Raw genomic sequence first — 19,443 nt, 5'->3', positions numbered from 1 at the left:
TTACTGCTGATTATATTGAAATAGATGCAGAGTTCAGAGTACCTTAGTAACTGCATAAATGGCAGGTATATCGTTGGGAAATGGGATTAAGAAATAACAACATGTTTTTCATCTTTATTTTAAAGCAACAAGGAAAAATTCAGGATCAGACAACCGGAAATGATCCCTCGGGTAATTAAGCCTTCATTTTTTTTTTTTTTTTTTTTTTAAATAGTGATTGGGACTGGGTGTCGTGGCTGACACCTGTAATCCCAGCATTTTGGGAGGCTGAGGCGGGTGGATCACCTGAGGTCAGGATTCAAGACCAGCCTGGCCAACATGGTGAAACCCTGTCTCTACTAAAAATACAAAAATTAGCTGGATGTGGTGGCACATGCCTGTAGTTCCAGCTACTTGGGAGGCTGACACAGGAGAATTGCTTGAACCTGGGAGGCGGAGGTTGCAGTGAGAGAGATTGGTGCCATTGCATTCTAGCCTGGGCCACAGAGTGAGACTCCATCTCAAAAAATAAAATACATAAAATAGAGATGGAGTCTCACTATGTTGACCAGCCTGGTCTTGAACTCCTGGCCTCAAGTAATCCTCCCATCTCAGCCTCCCAGAGTGCTGGGATTACAGGTGTGAGCCACCACACTTGTCCAAACTTTCCATTTTGTAGCTGTGTCTTATACTGTGTGATGCTTAGTTTAATCAGTAGTGAATGTTAAAGTTTAATACATATCAAAGGGATTTGGTTTATTTAGTTCATTTTCTTCTCTTCTCTTGTACTTCTCATTGCCCACCTTTCCAACTCTTTCTAATCCAACATCATTCAAACCGTTAGTTTTATTGTTTAGTTGGGTATCTTCTGAGGAAAGGGAAACAAACGTTTAAAAATTGTACTGTTAGATAAGCAGTTAAGGAAAACGTCCCAGGAATACCCAGGAAGCCATATTCTAGTCCTAACCTGGACAAAAACCATAGTGTTTTTCCCAGTGTCGACTGCTGTGCCTGGCTTCTCTCTTCTGTCTTAATACTTACTGTGTTAAAGAGCTTTGGTTGAGTATAGATGCTCCTAGGCTTACCGTAGAGTTATATCCTAATAAGCTTCTTATAAGTTGAAAATGTTTTTGGCCAGCTGTGGTGGCTCATGCCTGTGTTCCCAGCACTTTTGGAGGGCGAGGTGGGCGGATCACTTGAGGCCAGAAGTTAGAGACCAGCCTGGGCAGTATGGCAATACCCTGTCTCTACTAAAAATATAAAAAGTAACTCAGCATGGTGGCAGGCGCTTGTAATCCCAGCTGCTCAGGAGGCTGAAGCATAAGAATTGCTTAAACCCGGGAGGTGGAGGTTTCAGTGAGCCAAGATTGCACCACTGCACTCCATCCTGGGGAACAGACTGAGACTCTGCCTCAAAAAAACAAAAAATACACCCCAAAAACACAGAAAATATTGTTATCAAAAATGTATTTAATACACTTAACCTATTGAACATCATAGCTTCGCCTAGCCTACCTTAATTGTGCTCAGAACTCTTATATTAGCCTACATTGGACCGTCATCTAACAGTCTGTTTTATCATAAAGTGTTGAGTATCTCATGAATTTTATTGAATACTGAAAGTGAAAAACAAAGCCAAAATGATTGCTTGAGTACTCAAAGTACAGTTTCTGCTGAATGGGTATTGCTTTTGCACCATCATAAAGTTGATGCCATTGTAAATCGGGCCATCTGCATACAAGTAGGCGGTTGTGCTTCTTGCTTGAGAAGTTTGGGTCTTGATAAGTCCAGCAGCAAAGAGGTCACCACATGGTAAATCTTTTTGGCTTTGCGGGCCACATAAAGTCTCTGCTGCATCTTCTTTGTTTTGTTGCTTTGTTTCTTCACATCTTTTAAAAATACAAAGCCATTCTTAGCCTACTTGCAGGCTGGATTTAGTTCATGGGTTGACTTGTTGAGTCCTGTTAATAGCACAAGGGATTTACATGTTTAGAATTGTTTTTCTGTCTTCTGGGATAAAGGGGAAAAGGAAGATTATATCTTGTGTTTTGGGCATGTCACACTAGAAATAGTTCCTTTGAGATGATGATTTTTCCCTCCAACAGATTAATGCTGAACTGTTGTTTCGGCCAACTGCTCTTTCAACTCCAAGCTTTTCTTCTCCTAAGGAAAGTGTTCCAAGAAGACATCTTTCAGAAGGAACAAATTCTTATGCGACAAGACTTCTAAATAATCATCAAGTTTCACCCCAGTCTGAACCTGAGAGCAACAGGTCAGTGTGGCTAAGATTGGTTTTCCATTTGGGGAATATTAAACAGAACCTTTACTTGACACTTATATGACAGTGATGCAATTCAGGATCATTGTAGGTTACATTGAGAATTGTAGGTTCCATGAATGTGAAAATCTTAAGGACAAATTGTCTTGCTTTTATTGTCTAAACTTAAGCTAAACCCTACTTCTGCCACCTGTTAAATGAGTTAAAAAGTATTAATTGACCAGCCTGGCCAACATGGTGAAACCCTGTCTCTACTAAAAATACAAAAAAATTAACCAGGCATGGTGGCGGGCTCCTGTAATCCCAGCTACTCCAGAGGCTGAGGCGGAGGCTGAGGCTGCACTCCAGCCTGGGCAACAAGAGGGAAACTCCGCCTCAAAAAAAAAAAAGCATTAATTGTATTGATTGTAGAGTTTGATCACATTGTCACCTCTTTGAACTTCTATATAGTATGACAATTCCTGCTTTTAAGATGATCAGGACTTAAAAAAAAAAGTGAAGCAGGCCAGGCGCAGTGGTTCACGCCTGTAATCCCAGCACTTTGGGAGGCCGAGGCAGGTGGATCATTTGAGGTCAGGAGTTCGAGACCAGCCTGGCCAACATGGTGAAACCCCGTCTCTGCTAAAAATACAAAAATTAGATGGGCATGATGGTACATGCCTGTAATTCTAGTTACTTGAGAGGCTGAGGCAGGAGAATCACTTGAACCTGGGAGGCGGAGGTTGTAGTGAGCCAAGATCACGCCAGTGCACTCCAGCCTGGGTGACAGAGCGAGAGTCTGTCTCAAAAAAAAAAAAGAAAAAAAGTGAAGCAATTAACAGTACGACACTATAGTGACCCGGAAGTCCTTTGCAACACTTGTGGCACACTGTAGGCACTTAATTTATTGGAGGAGTGGAAGGAGAAGGAAAGGACAAAAAGGAAGTGATACATGAATTGAATAGTCAGCCATCTTGACTGGATTGATTAGCGAAGGCTTTGTGATGAGGTGGTACTTGGGTTGGTTCCTGAAGTTCTGAAAACAGTAGTCTTGTAGATGGCCTCTTCCAAGTTAATAGAATGAAGAAAAGTGAAGAAGAATGAACATGATGTCTACAAACTAGTGGATCAGACTGACTATACTGATGTTTGTTATTCAAAGAGGAACATTGAAACAAGCTTCTCTAAGATAATGGGGGCAGATTTTTTTGAGATGTTTTGTAGCTTTTATCAAATTCTCAAAGGAATTTTTGACCCCAAGGAAGATTATAAATAACTAACTGCCTTTATGCATATATAAATAAAAAAGGGCATATTCTAGAATAGTTTGCTCTTTATTTATTTTTTTGAGTCAGAGTTTCACTTTTGTTGCCCAAGCTGGAGTGCAGTGGTGCCATCCATCTCAACTCACTGCAACCTCTGACTCCTGGTTCAAGCGATTCTTCTGCCTCAGCCTCCCGAGTAGCTGGCATTACAGGCACATGCCACCATGCCCAGCTAATTTTTTGTATTTTTAGTAGAGACGGGGTCTCACCATGTTAGCCAGGATAGTCTCGAACTCCTGACCTCAGGTGATCCGCCCGCCTTGGCCTCCCAAAGTGCTAGGATTACAGGCATGAACCACAGCACCTGGCCAGTTTGCTCTTTACCTGTGTATTGGACACTCATTTTGGAGCTGGATTGCTACTTTATTAAGAACTCATATTTTACAGGTCTCCTTAATATTTTTGGCTTTTCTTTGTAAGGATGGTTTTATAGTTTACAGATAAGAGATTAAAAGTATTTTTAATGATTTTAACTTTTAGATTCAGGGCACATGCAGGTTTGTTACATGGGTGTATGGCGTGATCCTGAGGTTTGGGGTATGAATGATACCATCACCCCACTATTAAGCATAGTACCCAATGTGTAGTTTTTCAGCCCTGCCCACTTCCCTTCCTCTCTCCCAACTCTAGTAGTTCCCAGTGTCTGTGGTTCCCATCTTTATGTCCATGTGTACCTAGCACTTAGCACCCACTTGCAAGTGAGAACATGCAGTATTTGCTTTTCTGTTCCTGCATTAATTCGCTTAGGATAAAGGCCTCCAGCTGTATCCATGTTGTGGCAAAGGACATTATTTCATTCTTTTTTATGGCTGCAAAGAAAATTTTTTAAAAGTTGGCTGTCATCAAAATGGAAGACAAGAGTAAAGAGGGAAATTTTGATTAAACAATTTTTTTTTTTTTTTTTTGAAGCAGAGTCTTGCTCTGTTGCCCAGCCTGGAGTGCAGTGGCATAATCTCAGTTTACTGCAACCTCTGCCTCTTGGGTTCAAGCAATTCTCCTGCCTCAGCCTCCCGAGTAGCTGGGACTACAAATGTACACCGCCACGCCCTGCTAATTTTTTGTATTTTAGTAGAGATGGGGTTTCACCGTATTGCCCAGGCTGGTGTCAAACTCCTGAGCTCAGGCAGTCTGCCCGCCTTGGCCTCCCAAAGTGCTGGGATTACAGGCGTGAGCCACTGTGCCCGGCCTATTAAACAGTTTTCAAAGCCATATTTATTCTCAAATTTAGAAACCAAAGTTTGTGGAAAGGGTGTATCTAAACTAAGTCTTAGGAAATACAAATAGGAATTAGCTTGGTAAGAAAAATAATAGAGTAACTCCAAATTAAACAGGGCAGAGTAAGCAAAAAGTAGTTGATACAGCAAACCAACGGAAGCTGAAACCTAAGGCTACTGGAGGATGGTAGAAACCAGTTTACTCCACAGGTCTCTAGAAAGTCTCCTAACTTGGAAGCACTGGGGACTGCTGAAGGTGGAAGATAGATAGGGGCGAGAACCAGAGGCTTGGTTGGAAATTTAAAGTCGAGACTTCTTCCCAACCTGCGAAGTCTGGCGATTGCTCTTTTTCTGCCTCTGTCAGAAGATAGGGGATTTACTTTACGGAGGAGCGTTTTTTACTGCTGAAGATGTAGATGAGCCATTGTTTTAAAACAGTATAAGTAAGGGAAAGTTTGGATACTGAATGGTGAGAAATCCACCCCCCCTCCTCACTGTGCTCCAAGAGAGAAGCCCTAAATGATGATGGCAGTTTGAGCACCCTTTGAATCACAAGCTCAGCCCTCACTGCTGCTAGTCAGTTTCACTCTTAGGTATACACAGATAGCCATGGATAGCCACATGTGTTATCTCTCACATGGGACAGCAAACGGAAACAAAGGGAACAGAAGAAAACATTGTGAAATGTATTGGCAGAAAGTGGTGTGGACTTGAATAAATAAATCATTTAGAACGAAAAGCTTAACAGTTGGAAGACAGAGAAAGAAGTAAAGATACAGTATCTGTACTAGAAAGCCACCATCTGAATAAGGGAGTTTCAGAATGGAAAGTAGGCACTGGTGGTGGTGGTATGGTATAGTAAACATAGCTGCCTTCCAGAATGGGAAATCATGCCAGAAAAACTGCATTTCCACTAGCTACAGAGCATAATGTCTAGAAAGAGAGCCACTCAGAGACATAGGATCATGACATTTTTTAACATAGGGAATAAAAGATTTTTTCAGAAAGAAACAGATGATATACGTGCAACAGATGAGGAATTAGGCAGAAACACTTGAATGGCAGATGAAAATGGAATGATGCTTTTAAATTTCTGTTTTTTTTTTTTTTGAGACGGAGTCTCGCTCTGTCGCCCAGGCTGGAGTGCAGTGGCCGGATCTCAGCTCACTGCAAGCTCCGCCTCCTGGGTTCACGCCATTCTCCTGCCTCAGCCTCCCGAGTAGCTGGGACTACAGGCGCCCGCCACCTCGCCTGGCTAGTTTTTTGTATGTTTTTTAGTAGAGACGGGGTTTCACCGTGTTAGCCAGGATGGTCTCGATCTCCTGACCTCGTGATCCGCCCATCTCGGCCTCCCAAAGTGCTGGGATTACAGGCTTGAGCCACCGCGCCCGGCCTGCTTTTAAATTTCTGAGAAAATAATTTTTCAACTTGGAAGCCTGTATAACAGTTAAGCTAGCAATAGACTTGAGAGGGAAATAAAGATGTTTTCATCATGCAAAACTTGGCATTTGTTATGTTCTGTGTACCCTTCATTAAGATGCTGTTGCAGGCTGTGCTCCTTGTGAGACAGTCTAAAAAGGAGGAAATCCTTCCTGAGATGTAGGAGGTCTAACACAAGGCCCAAATAGCAAACCAGTACAAATATTCTTCCAAGTGTGGAAAAAGGCAATCAAATGGTGATAAATAAATGTGAACTGTGCACATATTAACATGAATGAACAGGAAATGATGCAAATGAAGAAACTGGGACAATTTTTAATTCAGATAAAATTGTTTCATATGGAAGGATAAATACTGGTTTGTTTTATGGCTTAACCTTGGATCACTGATTACCGATAAAAATTATTATGGGCAAATGAAAATGGTGATGCCATTCCCCGAGCTGAAGAATACAAAGAAGGGGCTGTGGGGTGGGTAGCATTCTGTTCTGAAAATGTATACATTGAAATGCCTGGAGGTCGTCAAATGCAGAGATGTTTGGCAGTAAATAGATCTGGTACTTCAAAAAGATCTCAATAGTCCCTTGTCTTCATCTGTAAAAAGAGAAAATAATCTCTACTTCATTAAATCAGTGGTTGCTACTATACAATGTGTCACTTTAAAAAATGAGCCTGGGTATTTCTTAGTATTTCAAAACTTACAAGCTGGGCGCAGTGGCTCATGCGTCTAATTCCAGCACTTTGGGAGGCTAAGGTGGACTGATTGCTTGACTTGAGATCAGCCTGGCCAACATGGGGAAACCCCGTCTCTACTAAAAATATAAAAATTAGCTGGACATGGTGGCGGGTGCCTGTAATCCCAGCTCCTTAGGAGATTGAGGCAGGAGAGTCACTTGAACCTGGGAGGCAGAGGTTGCAGTGAGCCGAGACTATGCCATTGCACTCTAGCCTGGGCGACAGAGTGAAACTCCATCTCAAAAAACAAACAAAAAAATTGTTATAATACTGCATTTATTAGAATGATTACTTCAAGGTCATCTATTTTGTCCGTATTTTATAATCTTATATTTTATATATAAAATTTTTTTCAGCCTGAAACGGAGACTTTCTACTCGTTCCTCAATTTTGAATGCAAAGAATCGGAAATTGAGTAGTCAGTTTGAAAATTCAGTTTATAAAGGTGATGACGATGACGAAGATGTCATCATCTTAGAAGAAAACAGTACCCCCAAACCTGCAGTAGATCATGATATTGATATGAAATCAGAACAGAGTCACGTTGAGCAAGGTGGTGTTCAGGTCGAGCTTGTGGGTGACAGTGAACCTTGTGGCCAGACTGGTTCAACCAGCACCTCATCATCCCGATGCGACCAGGGAAATACTGCAGCTACCCAGACTGAAGTACCGAGTTTAGTTGTTAAAAAAGAAGAAACTGTTGAAGACGAGATAGACGTAAGAAATGATGCAGTGATTCAGCCCTCCTGTGTAGAAGCTGAAGCAAAGATACATGAAACCCAGGAAACCACTGATAAATCTGCAGATGATGCAGGCTGCCAATTACAAGAACTGAGAAACCAGCTACTCCTTGTCACCGAGGAGAAAGAGAATTATAAAAGACAGTGTCATATGTTTACTGATCAAGTCAAAGTGTTACAACAGAGGATATTAGAAATGAATGACAAGTATGTTAAGAAAGAAACTTGCCATCAGTCCACTGAAACCGATGCTGTATTTTTACTTGAAAGTATTAATGGCAAATCTGAAAGTCCAGACCATATGGTATCTCAGTATCAGCAAGCTTTGGAAGAAATAGAAAGGCTGAAAAAACAATGTAGTGCTTTGCAACATGTAAAGGCTGAATGCAGCCAGTGTTCCAATAATGAGAGTAAAAGTGAAATGGATGAGATGGCCGTGCAGCTTGACGATGTGTTTAGACAACTGGACAAATGCAGTATTGAGAGGGACCAGTATAAAAATGAGGTGAGTTATATCATCCAACACGTAGTCGTGGAGTCCAGGGCCATTTAAACCTTAAGAAGCTGCCAGTTGGCTGGGTGCGGTGGCTCATGCCTGTAATCCCACCACTTGGGGAGGCCAAAGCGGGTGGGTCACTTGCTATCAGGAGTTCGAGACCAGCCTAGACAACGTGGTGAAACCCTATCTCTACTAAAATACAAAAATTAGCCGGGCGTGGTGGCAGGCGCCTATAGTCCCAACTGCTTGGGAAGCCAAGGCAGGAGAATCACTTGAACCTGGGAGGCAGAGGCTGCCGTGAGCCAGGATTGCACCACCATACTCCAGCCTGGGCAACAGAGCAACACTCTGTCTCCAAAAAGAAAAAAAGAAAAAAAAAAAAAAACAACTACCAATTGTTAGATTGGAATACTTTCACTTAAAAATAATTATGTTTTTATTGAGTGTCTATTATTCTACTGGTTCTCACCTGAGGAGAGGGCTTCCTGGAGGCATATGGAAATGTGTTAGGGGCATTTTTGGTTCTTTCAATGTCTTGAGATGTGCATTCCTGAAAAATAATGGGGGTAGCCAGGTATGGTAAATACCCTGTTCAGAATACCAATATTAACTTAATACCTCATTAATACAGTTAATTATGTTCTTTCTTTTTTGGGCATCAATTCTACTTTTAAGTATAGTTAATATTTTAGTTATGGAGTCATTCATTTTTCTAGATTATGTCTTTCAAGATTCCTGAGAGAAATTGACTTATCCCTTTTAAAATCTTGATTGATATATACGTGTGTGTGTGTGTGTGTGTGTGTGTGTGTGTGTGTGTGTATATATATATATATATATATATATTTTTTTTTTTTTTTTTTGAGACAAGGTTTCACTCTGTTGCCCAGGCTGGAGTGCAGTGGCCCGATCTCGAGTCACTGCAGCCTCCACCTCCCGAGTTCAGGCAATTCTCCTGCCTCAGCGTCCCCAGTAGCTGAGATTACAGCACATGCAACCACGCCTGGCTAGTTTTTGTATTTTTAGTAGAGACAGGGTTTCACCATGCTGGCCAGGCTAATCTCGAACTCCTGATGTCAAGTGATCCACCCACGTTGGCCTCCCAAAGTGTTGGGATTACAGGCGTGAGCCCCCGTGTCTGGCCTGAATTGCTTATGTTCTGACTATCAGTGCTGAGTCATCTGGCTAAAGGGTGCCTGGGAAATGCAGTCTTTATGTGTGGGTTCTTTTACTGAAGAAAGGAGGAGAAAAACGATCAATACCGGTAGACAAATGATAAATATCAGTAGCCTCTTCGTATGCCCCCACTTCAAATTCAGGTAGCTCCTTTTAATCTATTTTATACATTTTTGTGTATGAGGCTTTTTTTTTTTGAGACAGAGTCTTGCTTTGTCGCCCAGGCTGGAATGCAGTGGCGTGATCTCGGCTCACTGCAAGCTCCGCCTCCCGGGTTCATGCCATTCTCCTGCCTCAGACTCCCAAGTAGCCGGGACTATAGGCGCCCACCACCATGCCCAGCTAATTTTGTTTTGTATTTTTTAGTAGAGACGGGGTTTCACCGTGTTAACTGGGATGGTCTCTATCTGACTTCATGATCTGCCCGCCTTGGCCTCCCAAAGTGCTGGGATTACAGGCGTGAGCTACCACGCCCGGCCGTGTGTGAGGCTTTTGAAAGGATTTTCTGGCCAGGCGCACTGGCTCACACCTGTAATCCCAGCACTTTAGGAAGCTGAGGCGGGCAGATCACCTGAGGTCAGGAGTTCGAGACCAGCCTGACCAACATGGAGAAACCCTGTCTGTACTAAAAATACAAAATTAGCCGGATATGGTGGCGCATGCCTGTAATCCCAGCTACTCAAGAGGCTGAGGCAGGAGAATCGCTGGAACTCGGGAGGCGGAGGTTGCGGTGAGCCGAAATCGTGCCATTGCACTCCAGCCTGGGCAACAAGAACGAAACTCTGCCTCAAAAAAAGAAAAGAAAGGATTTTCCTGCTAAAGAGTTTGGGAACCATGATATGGTGCTGTGCTGTCTCTTCCTTGGGACTAGTGCTGCTCATGCAAACACTAATCTTGATGCCTTGGCTCAGGAGCTGAATGACAAAATGCAGATGCTCCTCAACTTATGGTATCAGTCCTGGAAAACCCATCATAGGTTGGAAGTAGCATTAACTCCAAAATTCATTTCATTACAGCCAACCTCCCAAAATCTTAGCCTAGTCTAACCTACCTTTAAAGTGCTCAGAACACTTGTATTAGCCTACATTTGGGCAAAATCATCTAACACAAAGTCTGATTTATCACAACATACTGAGTATTTCATGTAATGTATTGAATCTGTCTGAAAACGAGAAACAGAATGGTTGTATTGGTATGCAAAGTGCGGTTTCTATAGAATGCATGTAACTTTCACACCATCATAAAGTTGGAAAATCATAAAGTCAAACCGATGTAAGTCAGGGACCATCTGTTTATAAAAAGCATAAACTCACTATTGTAACTTAATTATAAGTTGATGAGTATGCAAGAAATAAAAGCCACTGTGACATTAACATAATTTAGGCATTAGTATCTTGGTTTTTCTGTTTTTTTGTTTTTTGGTTTTTTTTGAGGCGGAGCTTTGCTCTTGTTGCCCAGGCTGAAGTGCAGTGGCGTGATCTCAGCTCACTGCAACCTCTACCTCCTGGGTTCAAGCAATTTTCCTGTCTCAGCCTCCCGAGTAGCTGGGATTACAGGTGCCTGCCACCACACCTGGCTAATTTTGTATTTTTTGTAGAGATGGAGTTTCTCCTTGTTGGTCAGGCTGGTCTTAAACTCCTGACCTCAGGTGATCCACCCACCTCAGCCTCCCAAAGTGCTGGGATTACAGGTGTGAGCCACCGTGCTGGCTGGTTTTTCATTTTCTTTCTTTTTTTTTTTTTTTTTTTTGAGACGGAGTCTCGCTCTGTCGCCCAAGCTGGAGTACAGTGGCGCGATCCTGGCTCACTGCAAGCTCCGCCTCCTGGGTTCACGCCATTCTTCTGCCTCAGCCTCCCGAGTAGCTGGGACTACAGGCGCCCGCCACCGCGCCCGGCTCATTTTTTGTATTTTTAGTAGAGACGGGGTTTCACCGTGGTCTCGATCTCCTGACCTTGTGATCCGCCCGCCTCGGCCTCCCAAAGTGCTGGGATTACAGGCGTGAGCCACCGCACCCGGCCTTGGTTTTTCATTTTCTAGGTATCACTTTTTTTAAAATCAAGTGGTAATATGTTGTATTCTCTCCATGTAAAAAGATGGAGAAGTGAAGCTGTAAACGAATGAAGCTTTGTTTATAGAAAACTATTGGTTTTTCTTTGTGTATTTGTTTTTTGATAGTTGATAATGTTATCAAGCAGGTTCTTTATATTTCTTAGCTTGAAATTTCACTTTGCCATTAGCATTTTTAAGTTTTGCAGTTATAAAGTTCATTTATATTTTTTGTTAGGTTGAATTGCTGGAAATGGAAAAATCACAAATCCGTTCACAGTGTGAAGAACTCAAAACTGAAGTTGAACAGTTAAAATCTACAAATCAACAGACAGCAACAGATGTTTCAACATCAAGTAACATTGAGGAGTCTGTAAATTATATGGATGGGGAAAGGTAATATTAAATGAGGCGTTTTTGTGGGGCTGCAATTATGGTTAGGATACTATTTATTTTTATCTGCTAGCACCCATCAGATAGATACTGTTCTGTCAGAAGAAATTATTGATTGTCTGCTGTGACCCTGGTGTTATATGATAGATACAAAAGAAGTGACACTTCATTATCTTTCCTTCCCAGTTTCTGGCCGTTTAGGTTCTATTTAAGTGGAATAGGAATTTAGAAGGAATAAAGCATTTGATTGTTCAGAGTGGTTTTAGAATGTTTTTTGAAGGAAAATAAAAATGGGCACGATATTGAAGAATAGGGGGAATTTGGCCATGAGTAGAAGACACGAGACTGTTACTGAAATTCACTCCTTCAACCTGTTTTTCTTTTGTTGTCGTACTTGGTACCATTTCTTTATGGCTTGCTGTCCTTATTTCACGATATGCTCTCTAATCTTTTAGGAAATCACAAAATTACTAAAAATTGCCATAGTACAGATGATATTAGGAAGAAGTCCTATTAAAACAAGTAGGCCAGGTGTGGTGGCTCACACCTATAAACTCAGCACTTTGGGAGGCTGAGTTGGGTGGATTACCTGAGGTCAGGAGTTCAAGACCAGCCTGGCCAACATGATGAAACTCTGTCTCTACTAAAAGTACAAAAATTAGCTGGGCGTGGTGGCAGGTGCCTGTAGTCCCAGCTACTTGGGAGGCTCAGGCAGGAGGCCAAGGTGGGTGGGTCGCTTGAGGTCAGGAGTTGGAGACCAGCCTGACCAACATGGTGAAACCCTGTCTCTACTAAAAAAATTAGCTTGGCATGGTGGCGCGCACCTGTAATCCCAGCTACTTGGGAGACTGAGGCAGGAGAATCACTTGAACCTGGGAGAAGGAGGTTGCAGTGAGCCAAGATTGCGCCACCACACTCTGGCCTTGGCAACAAGAGCAAAACTCCATCTCAAAAAAAAAAAAAGAAAAGAAAAGCTGGCATGGGAATGATTAAAGTATTTTCAAAGGTCTAGTGGACTCTTACCGCAAAAGCTCACAAAACGGACATGCTCAAAATCGCATTTTCTGCATTGTCAGCCTAAGGAAGAACATCTTGATCCCTTCATAGATTTCCACTTGAGAAAAATCAGTATCTAAATTAAATATGAACTTACTATATTGTAGTGGGATGGGGAACAAGAACAACTATAACACTCATTTTATGTGTTTGCCATAATATTTGAAACAAAAGCTGCCTTACAGTTTAGGTGTTTATTGCTTAAATACTTTTGGGCATTTTAATAAAAGCCTAGAATGCTGATATTCATAAACTTGGAAGGCATAATTATCTTAATCTAGGGCTTCCGACTGTTTTCAGAAAACCATTGTTCTCTGTAAATGCATAGTAACTTAATGTAATAGGATCAGAGCAGTCCTGCAATTATTATTATTATTATTTTTTTGGAGACAGAGTCCTGATCTGTCGCCCAGGCTGGAATGCAGTTGCATAATCTCGGCTTACTGCAACCTCTGCCTCCCAGGTTCAAGCAAATTCTCCTGCCTCAGCCTCACCAGTAGCTGGGACTACAGGTGTGCGCCACCACGCCCAGCTACATTTTGTATTTTTAGTGGGAGATGGGGTTTCACCATTTTGATCAGGCTGGTCTTGAACTCCTGACCTCAGGTGATCTGCCTGCCTCAGCCTCCCAAAGTGGTGGGATTACAGACGTGAGCCACTGTGCTCAGCCTAAAAAAAACTTCTTTCACATTGTGTAACACAACGTTTTGCAAGCTTGTTTGACCACAGAACCTTTTATTACCTCTTATACAACTATGAATATCTTATAGAACATGTTTTAGATAATTGCGGCTTAGCATGGTGGTTCATGCCTGTAATCCCAGCACTCTGAGGTGGGCAGAATGCTTGATTGAGCCCAGGAGTTTGAGACCAGCCTGGGCAATATAGTGAAACCCCATTACTACAAATAATAATTAAAAAAAATTAGCCGGGCATGGTGGTGTGGGCCTGTGCTTCCCGCTACTCGGGAGGCTGAGGTGGGATAATTGCATGAACCCTGGAGAGCAGTGGTGCCATCGCAGCTCACTGCAGCCTTGACCTCCTGGGCTCAGGTGATCCCCCACCTTACCCTCTTGAGAAGCTGGGACTATAGGTGCCACCACCAAGCCCGGCTAATATTTTGTGTTTTTAGTAGAGTCAGGGTTTCACAATGTTGGCCAGGCTGGCCTCAAACTCCTGGGCTCCAGCGATCTCCCTCCTTGGCTTCACAAAGTGCTGGGAATACAGGCATGAGCAAGTGCACCTGACTGATAAAAGTAAATTGAGTTCTCTAGGGGAGGTTTTGCTTTTCTTTTTGTTTAATTGTATATTATTCTACAGAGATTTGATTTTGGTATTTTACTTTTTAAGGTCTACATGAATATTAACTTGTAATGCTCATCTAATAAGTTACATATTTATATTTGCAGCCTCAAACTCCGATCTCTTCGAGTTAACGTAGGACAACTGCTGGCTATGATTGTGCCTGATCTTGATCTTCAGCAAGTGAATTACGATGTTGATGTAGTTGATGAGATTTTAGGACAAGTTGTTGAACAAATGAGTGAAATCAGTAGTACTTAAAGTATATATTATGTAAGATAAGAAGACATTTGCTCAATGCTTTTGGTTGTACAGCTTTTAAAATATAAGTATGTTTGTTTTATAGATATGATAGGCAACAGACTGCAAACCATAATCTTTACTGTATTCTATGCATTCAAATGTGGTCACAGATATTGTGGACACATTATCAGATGTTTTGAAATACCTGTGAATTGTTGGCATTGAGCAGCTGAAGCTAAGTCATGACTCTGTTTGGAATGTAAATATTTGTAATTAAGCCTGCACATATTTTTTTATTGCCCTAGAGTACTGAAGTGTTTTTCACCAAGAGCTTTTCAGGTTGCCCCTAAGCTTTGTGCAATTTTTTCTGGTTCCCCAAAGTGTATTTTTCTCTAAGTCGAGGGCTATGCCATAATACAAATGGAAATGTTACCTTTGATTTTCTTATAAAGGAGTTTATTAAATAGGATTTTTAAATAATGTAGTAACACTCCTGATACAACTCTGGTTATAAGTGAATTGAGCATTAATGTTTCTTTTGTATAAATTCCTATCCTGAAATATTTTATTCATGAAAATAAGGTAAGCAAAAACCAACTCCATTTTGCCAGGATTTTCTTGTGCTGAGATTGCCAATCACGGTTAAACACAAAGTGTTTTTATGGAACAAAGAAACAGTCTTTAACAGAAAAAAGGTATTGAAATATTAAATGGCCACCAAGTTTACTTTGAAGCCCATTTTTGGCTGTTTAGTCAGCATGAAGTGGGCATGATAATTTTTTAATATTTCTTTTTGTGAAATTTCCTGTACAGCCTTTTGTAGGATTACTACAGGTTAATGTGAGTTGAGGAAGAGAATCTTTCTCGAACAATACTACATACCTTTTATTATATTACAAACCTAAGTGTTTTATATCCTGGAGTCAAGGAACAAATTACCTTAGGATTATAGTATTACATGCCATAAAATACTATGCTTTATTGGTCCCATGTTTTGTGCAATTTTAAAGAGATGGCTTTCTATTAAGTATAAACTATGTATATATAAGAACCATATTTTCCACAACTAAAATATGCATTATTTTTTCCAAAGTTTTATCATTGCTATTTATTTTTACCTTTGTTTTTGAACATTCAATCCGTTCATTTTGTATGTATGCTTAATACATGTCTGTCATATACAATACTGAATTTTTACTGTATAGTAATTCTGGAAAGAGCAAATAAATGAAGATTGTTTTTATTTGCCTGATAAAGTAATTGAAAGTGTATTTTTGGTATGAAGCTGGTTTTCTGTCACAATTGTAATTTCCCAAATTTTAAAATATCTTGTAATAAAATAAAAATATATGATGGCTAACTGTTCAGATACTACTTTTAAAGAATTAATATTAACCTTAAATTATTTTAAAACTAAAAATGTATTCATTAGACCCTCAACTGGAGCTCATTTTAACTACTTTAATTGCAGGTTATTTCTTGAAGACTGTTTCTATTAAGACTGAGGCTGAGCTGCTCTTTCCTCAGAGGATGTGTATTCTGTTTTCAAAAGCCTTTTCTCAGCCCGGCGCGGTGACTCACGCCTGTAATCCCATGACTTTGGGAGGCTGAGGCGGGCGGATCACCTGAGGTCAGGAGTTCGAGACCAGCCGGACTAACATGGAGAAATCCCGTCTCTGCTAAAAATACAAAAATTAGCCAGGCATGGTGGCACATGCTTGTACTCCCAGCTACTCAGGAGGCTGAGGCAGGAGAATCACTTGAACCCGGGAGGTGGAGGTTGCGGTGAGCCAAGATTGCACCATTGCACTCCAGCCTGGGCAACAAAAGCGAAACCCCCGTCTTAAAAAAAAAAAAAAAAAAGACTTTTCATTGTGTAAGTCATTTACTCTAGAGAAACGTTGCCTAAATAATAGCAGCTATGTAAATCATGTGTAAGTTTTGTGAATATCTAATTCATGCAGTGGTTCTTTTTGGAATTTGCTATTTTTCCCTTCCTTTTGGCCAGCTTCTGTATGTATTCTTGCAAAAATATTTCCTGTGGCTATCTGGCTTGATGGGAAAATTAATCATGGGATTAGTAAGAGAAACTTGCTTGCTAAATTGATTCTTTGGAAGCACTTAGATATTTTTTGCTCTTTATGAAGATATTGAAGTATTGCCAAGATATGAGACTTCAAAAATGTGGCTAACAGTTTCAGACAGAACAACTGTTTAATGGAACAATGTGGACTTTCATGATGTATGTGCCTTTCTCTTGTGTGTGTGGGACAGTATTGCCTCAACTAACGTTTATTACTTTAAAACACAAAAGGTATGAGGAAGTAAGCCAAAACAGTCCACGGTCTTCAAACAGGACCTAGGGTGGCAAGATCAGTGAAGGCTGAGTGAGCACACAGAACAGGAGGGCATGGCATGTCCCTGTGTGCTTCCTTTGGGCCTCAAATTCTTCATGTGGCAGCATCCAGTTGATGATGCTGCCCGTGATCTCAGACACTTGATTCTTGCTGTCACATAAACCTCTTAAGATTGGGTCATACGTCATTGAGAAATTTAAGCTCTCACCTCTGGCTGCATAGTAGAATCACTTGGGGAGTGTTTTAAACTCCCAAAGCCAGGCTGCACTTCACGTTAATTAAGTCAGTGTCCTTGGGGTTAGACCCAGATAACTCTTTTTCAGGGCCTTCCGGGTTAATTCCAGTGTACCATCAGAACCGAGCACCGTTGATCTGTGTCTTCTGTTGAGTATTTATAAATGTTGAACTTGAGTGGTTCATGAAACAAACGGGATCAACATACCCACTTTTTCACTGGGGCAAGTAGGGAGAGGGAGGGGAAGCAGAGCAGTGCCCCTGTTAGAGATGTAAATGAACAGTGAAAAGACTTTCTCCACGGCCTCTAAAGGTAACCACTATTGGCTTTTGTGTGCATACATGCACACATTCATGTGTATGTATTTTATTTACATTAAACTGCATATATTTGTATCAAAATTTACACAATGGGATTATACCATATAATTGATAACATTTCCATACCATTCTTTCAAAAAGCTTAAGTAACATTTCGTCACAGGAATATGCTCCTAATGCTTACTTTTCGTTAGAAAGAATATACTGGCCGGGCATGGTGGCTCACGCCTGTAATCCCAACACTTTGGGAGGCCGAGGTGAGTGGATCACGAGGTCAGGAGATCGAGACCATCCTGGCCAACATGGTGAAACCCCGTCTCTACTAAAAATACAAAAATTAGCCGGGCATGGTGGCGGGCTCCTGTAATCTCAGCTACTTGGGAGGCTGAGGCAGGAGAATTACTTAAACCCAGGAGGCAGAGGTTGCAGCGAGCCGAGATCGCACCACTGCACTCCAGACTGGCGACAGCGAGACTCCATCTCAAAAAAGAATATATTGTGAAAATTAATACCACACATGATTTTCCGATTACATCCAGAGTGTAAATTGTTAACAGTGAATATAATAGGTCAAAGAATGTATGCCATGTACATTTAAATAAATATTGCCATCCAAAAAAGGTTGCAGGAATTTATACTTAAGACGAGTAATAAATACGACTTTTCCTCAAAATCTCTCAAACTTAATTTGATATGTGAAAATATGACAGCTGACATTTGTCTCAGTCCTTATATTGGCCATTTTAACTTTCTGTGTTCTATACATGTTCTTTGCCTATTCTTTTCTACTGGGTTGTTCTTGCTATAAAGAAGCTGAAAGCTTGCCTTAATTTGGCCACACATCACCCCAAAACTACCCAGACACTACCCATTTCTTCCTATTTCAGAAAATTCACAGTTGGTTGTCTTTTTATTATTATTATTATTATTATTTTTGAGACAGGGTTTCATTTTGTTGCCCAGGCTAGAGTGCAGTGGTGTGATCATGGCTAACTGCAGCCTCAACCTTCGAGGCTCAAATGCTTCTCCTGCCTCAGCCTCCCGAGTAGCTGGCATTAGAGGCGTGCACCACCATGCCCACCTAATTTTTCTGTTTTTTTTGTAGAAACAGTTTCACCATGTTGCCCAGACTGGTCTCAAGCTCCTGGACTCAAGCAATCCACCCTTCTGGGCCTCCCAAAGTGTGATTATAGGCATTTGAGCCACTGCACCTGACTGGTTAAGTCCTATTTTGTGCAGTGTCTCATAAACAGGGACTCACTGAAGTGGCTTGAAAATCTAAATAGAATCCTATCTTTGCATATTTGTCTGTTGAATGTTGGTCACAGCTCACAAAGTGAATGCTATTAATACCTGATTGGTGTAGAGGAAAAAATAAATGTGTTGCTTTTTAGAATTGTTTCTTGATCACAGAGTTAATTTTCATATACTAGCCTGTAGGAAGAAAGTCTGGTTAAGAGTTAAGAAACCGGCGGGGCGCGGTGGCTCAAGCCTGTAATCCCAGCACTTTGGGAGGCCGAGACGGGCGGATCACGAGGTCAGGAGATCGAGACCATCCTGGTTAACACGGTGAAACCCCGTCTCTACTAAAAAATACAAAAAACTAGCCGGCCGAGGTGGCGGACGCCTGTAGTCCCAGCTACTCGGGAGGCGGAGGCAGGAGAATGGCGTGAACCCGGGAGGCGGAGCTTGCAGTGAGCTGAGATCCGGCCACTGCACTCCAGCCTGGGTGACAGCGCGAGACTCCGTCTCAAAAAAAAAAAAAAAAAAAAAAAAAGAGTTAAGAAACCTTTTAGAGCCACAATTTGAGAGTCATCAGGACCCAATATCTTGGTAACAAGACAGAATAAATTTAAATTTGAATATAAAGGATTTTTACCCCAACCTGGCTAACAATATTTAGGTTATGTATGTGCTTGATATGTGACTACCTAGAATTTGGCTGTAGTTTTGTGTTATTTTTTTTTTTTTTTTTTTTTTTTTCTTGGAGACAAAGTATCACTCTGTTGCCCAGGCTGGAGTGCAGTGGCATGATCACAGTTCACTGCAGCCTCGACCTCTCAGGCTCAAGTGATCCTCCCACCTCAGCCCTTATGAGTAGCAGGAACTACAGGCACATGCCACTGC

At 41.4% G+C, this 19,443-nt stretch overlaps 1 protein-coding gene across 2 annotated transcripts in view; it reads left to right on the top strand.

Annotated features, from left to right (window-relative positions):
* Positions 1-15,764, top strand: part of MORC3 (MORC family CW-type zinc finger 3) — a 57,613-nt gene extending 41,849 nt beyond the window's left edge. For both annotated transcript variants that reach the window (XM_074034044.1, XM_005548721.4), the window contains 5 exons: positions 126-171; positions 2,085-2,251; positions 7,306-8,194; positions 11,649-11,806; positions 14,269-15,764. In XM_074034044.1, the coding sequence (XP_073890145.1) occupies positions 126-171; positions 2,085-2,251; positions 7,306-8,194; positions 11,649-11,806; positions 14,269-14,422 (1,414 nt within the window). In that variant the 3' untranslated portion in view covers positions 14,423-15,764. The remainder of the gene's footprint in view (positions 1-125; positions 172-2,084; positions 2,252-7,305; positions 8,195-11,648; positions 11,807-14,268) is intronic.
* The last annotated feature ends 3,679 nt before the right edge of the window (positions 15,765-19,443 follow it).

Source organism: Macaca fascicularis, chromosome 3 (genome assembly GCF_037993035.2).
Source record: "Macaca fascicularis isolate 582-1 chromosome 3, T2T-MFA8v1.1".
Classification (NCBI taxonomy): domain Eukaryota; kingdom Metazoa; phylum Chordata; class Mammalia; order Primates; family Cercopithecidae; genus Macaca; species Macaca fascicularis.
This window is presented reverse-complemented; position numbering and strand designations above follow the sequence as displayed.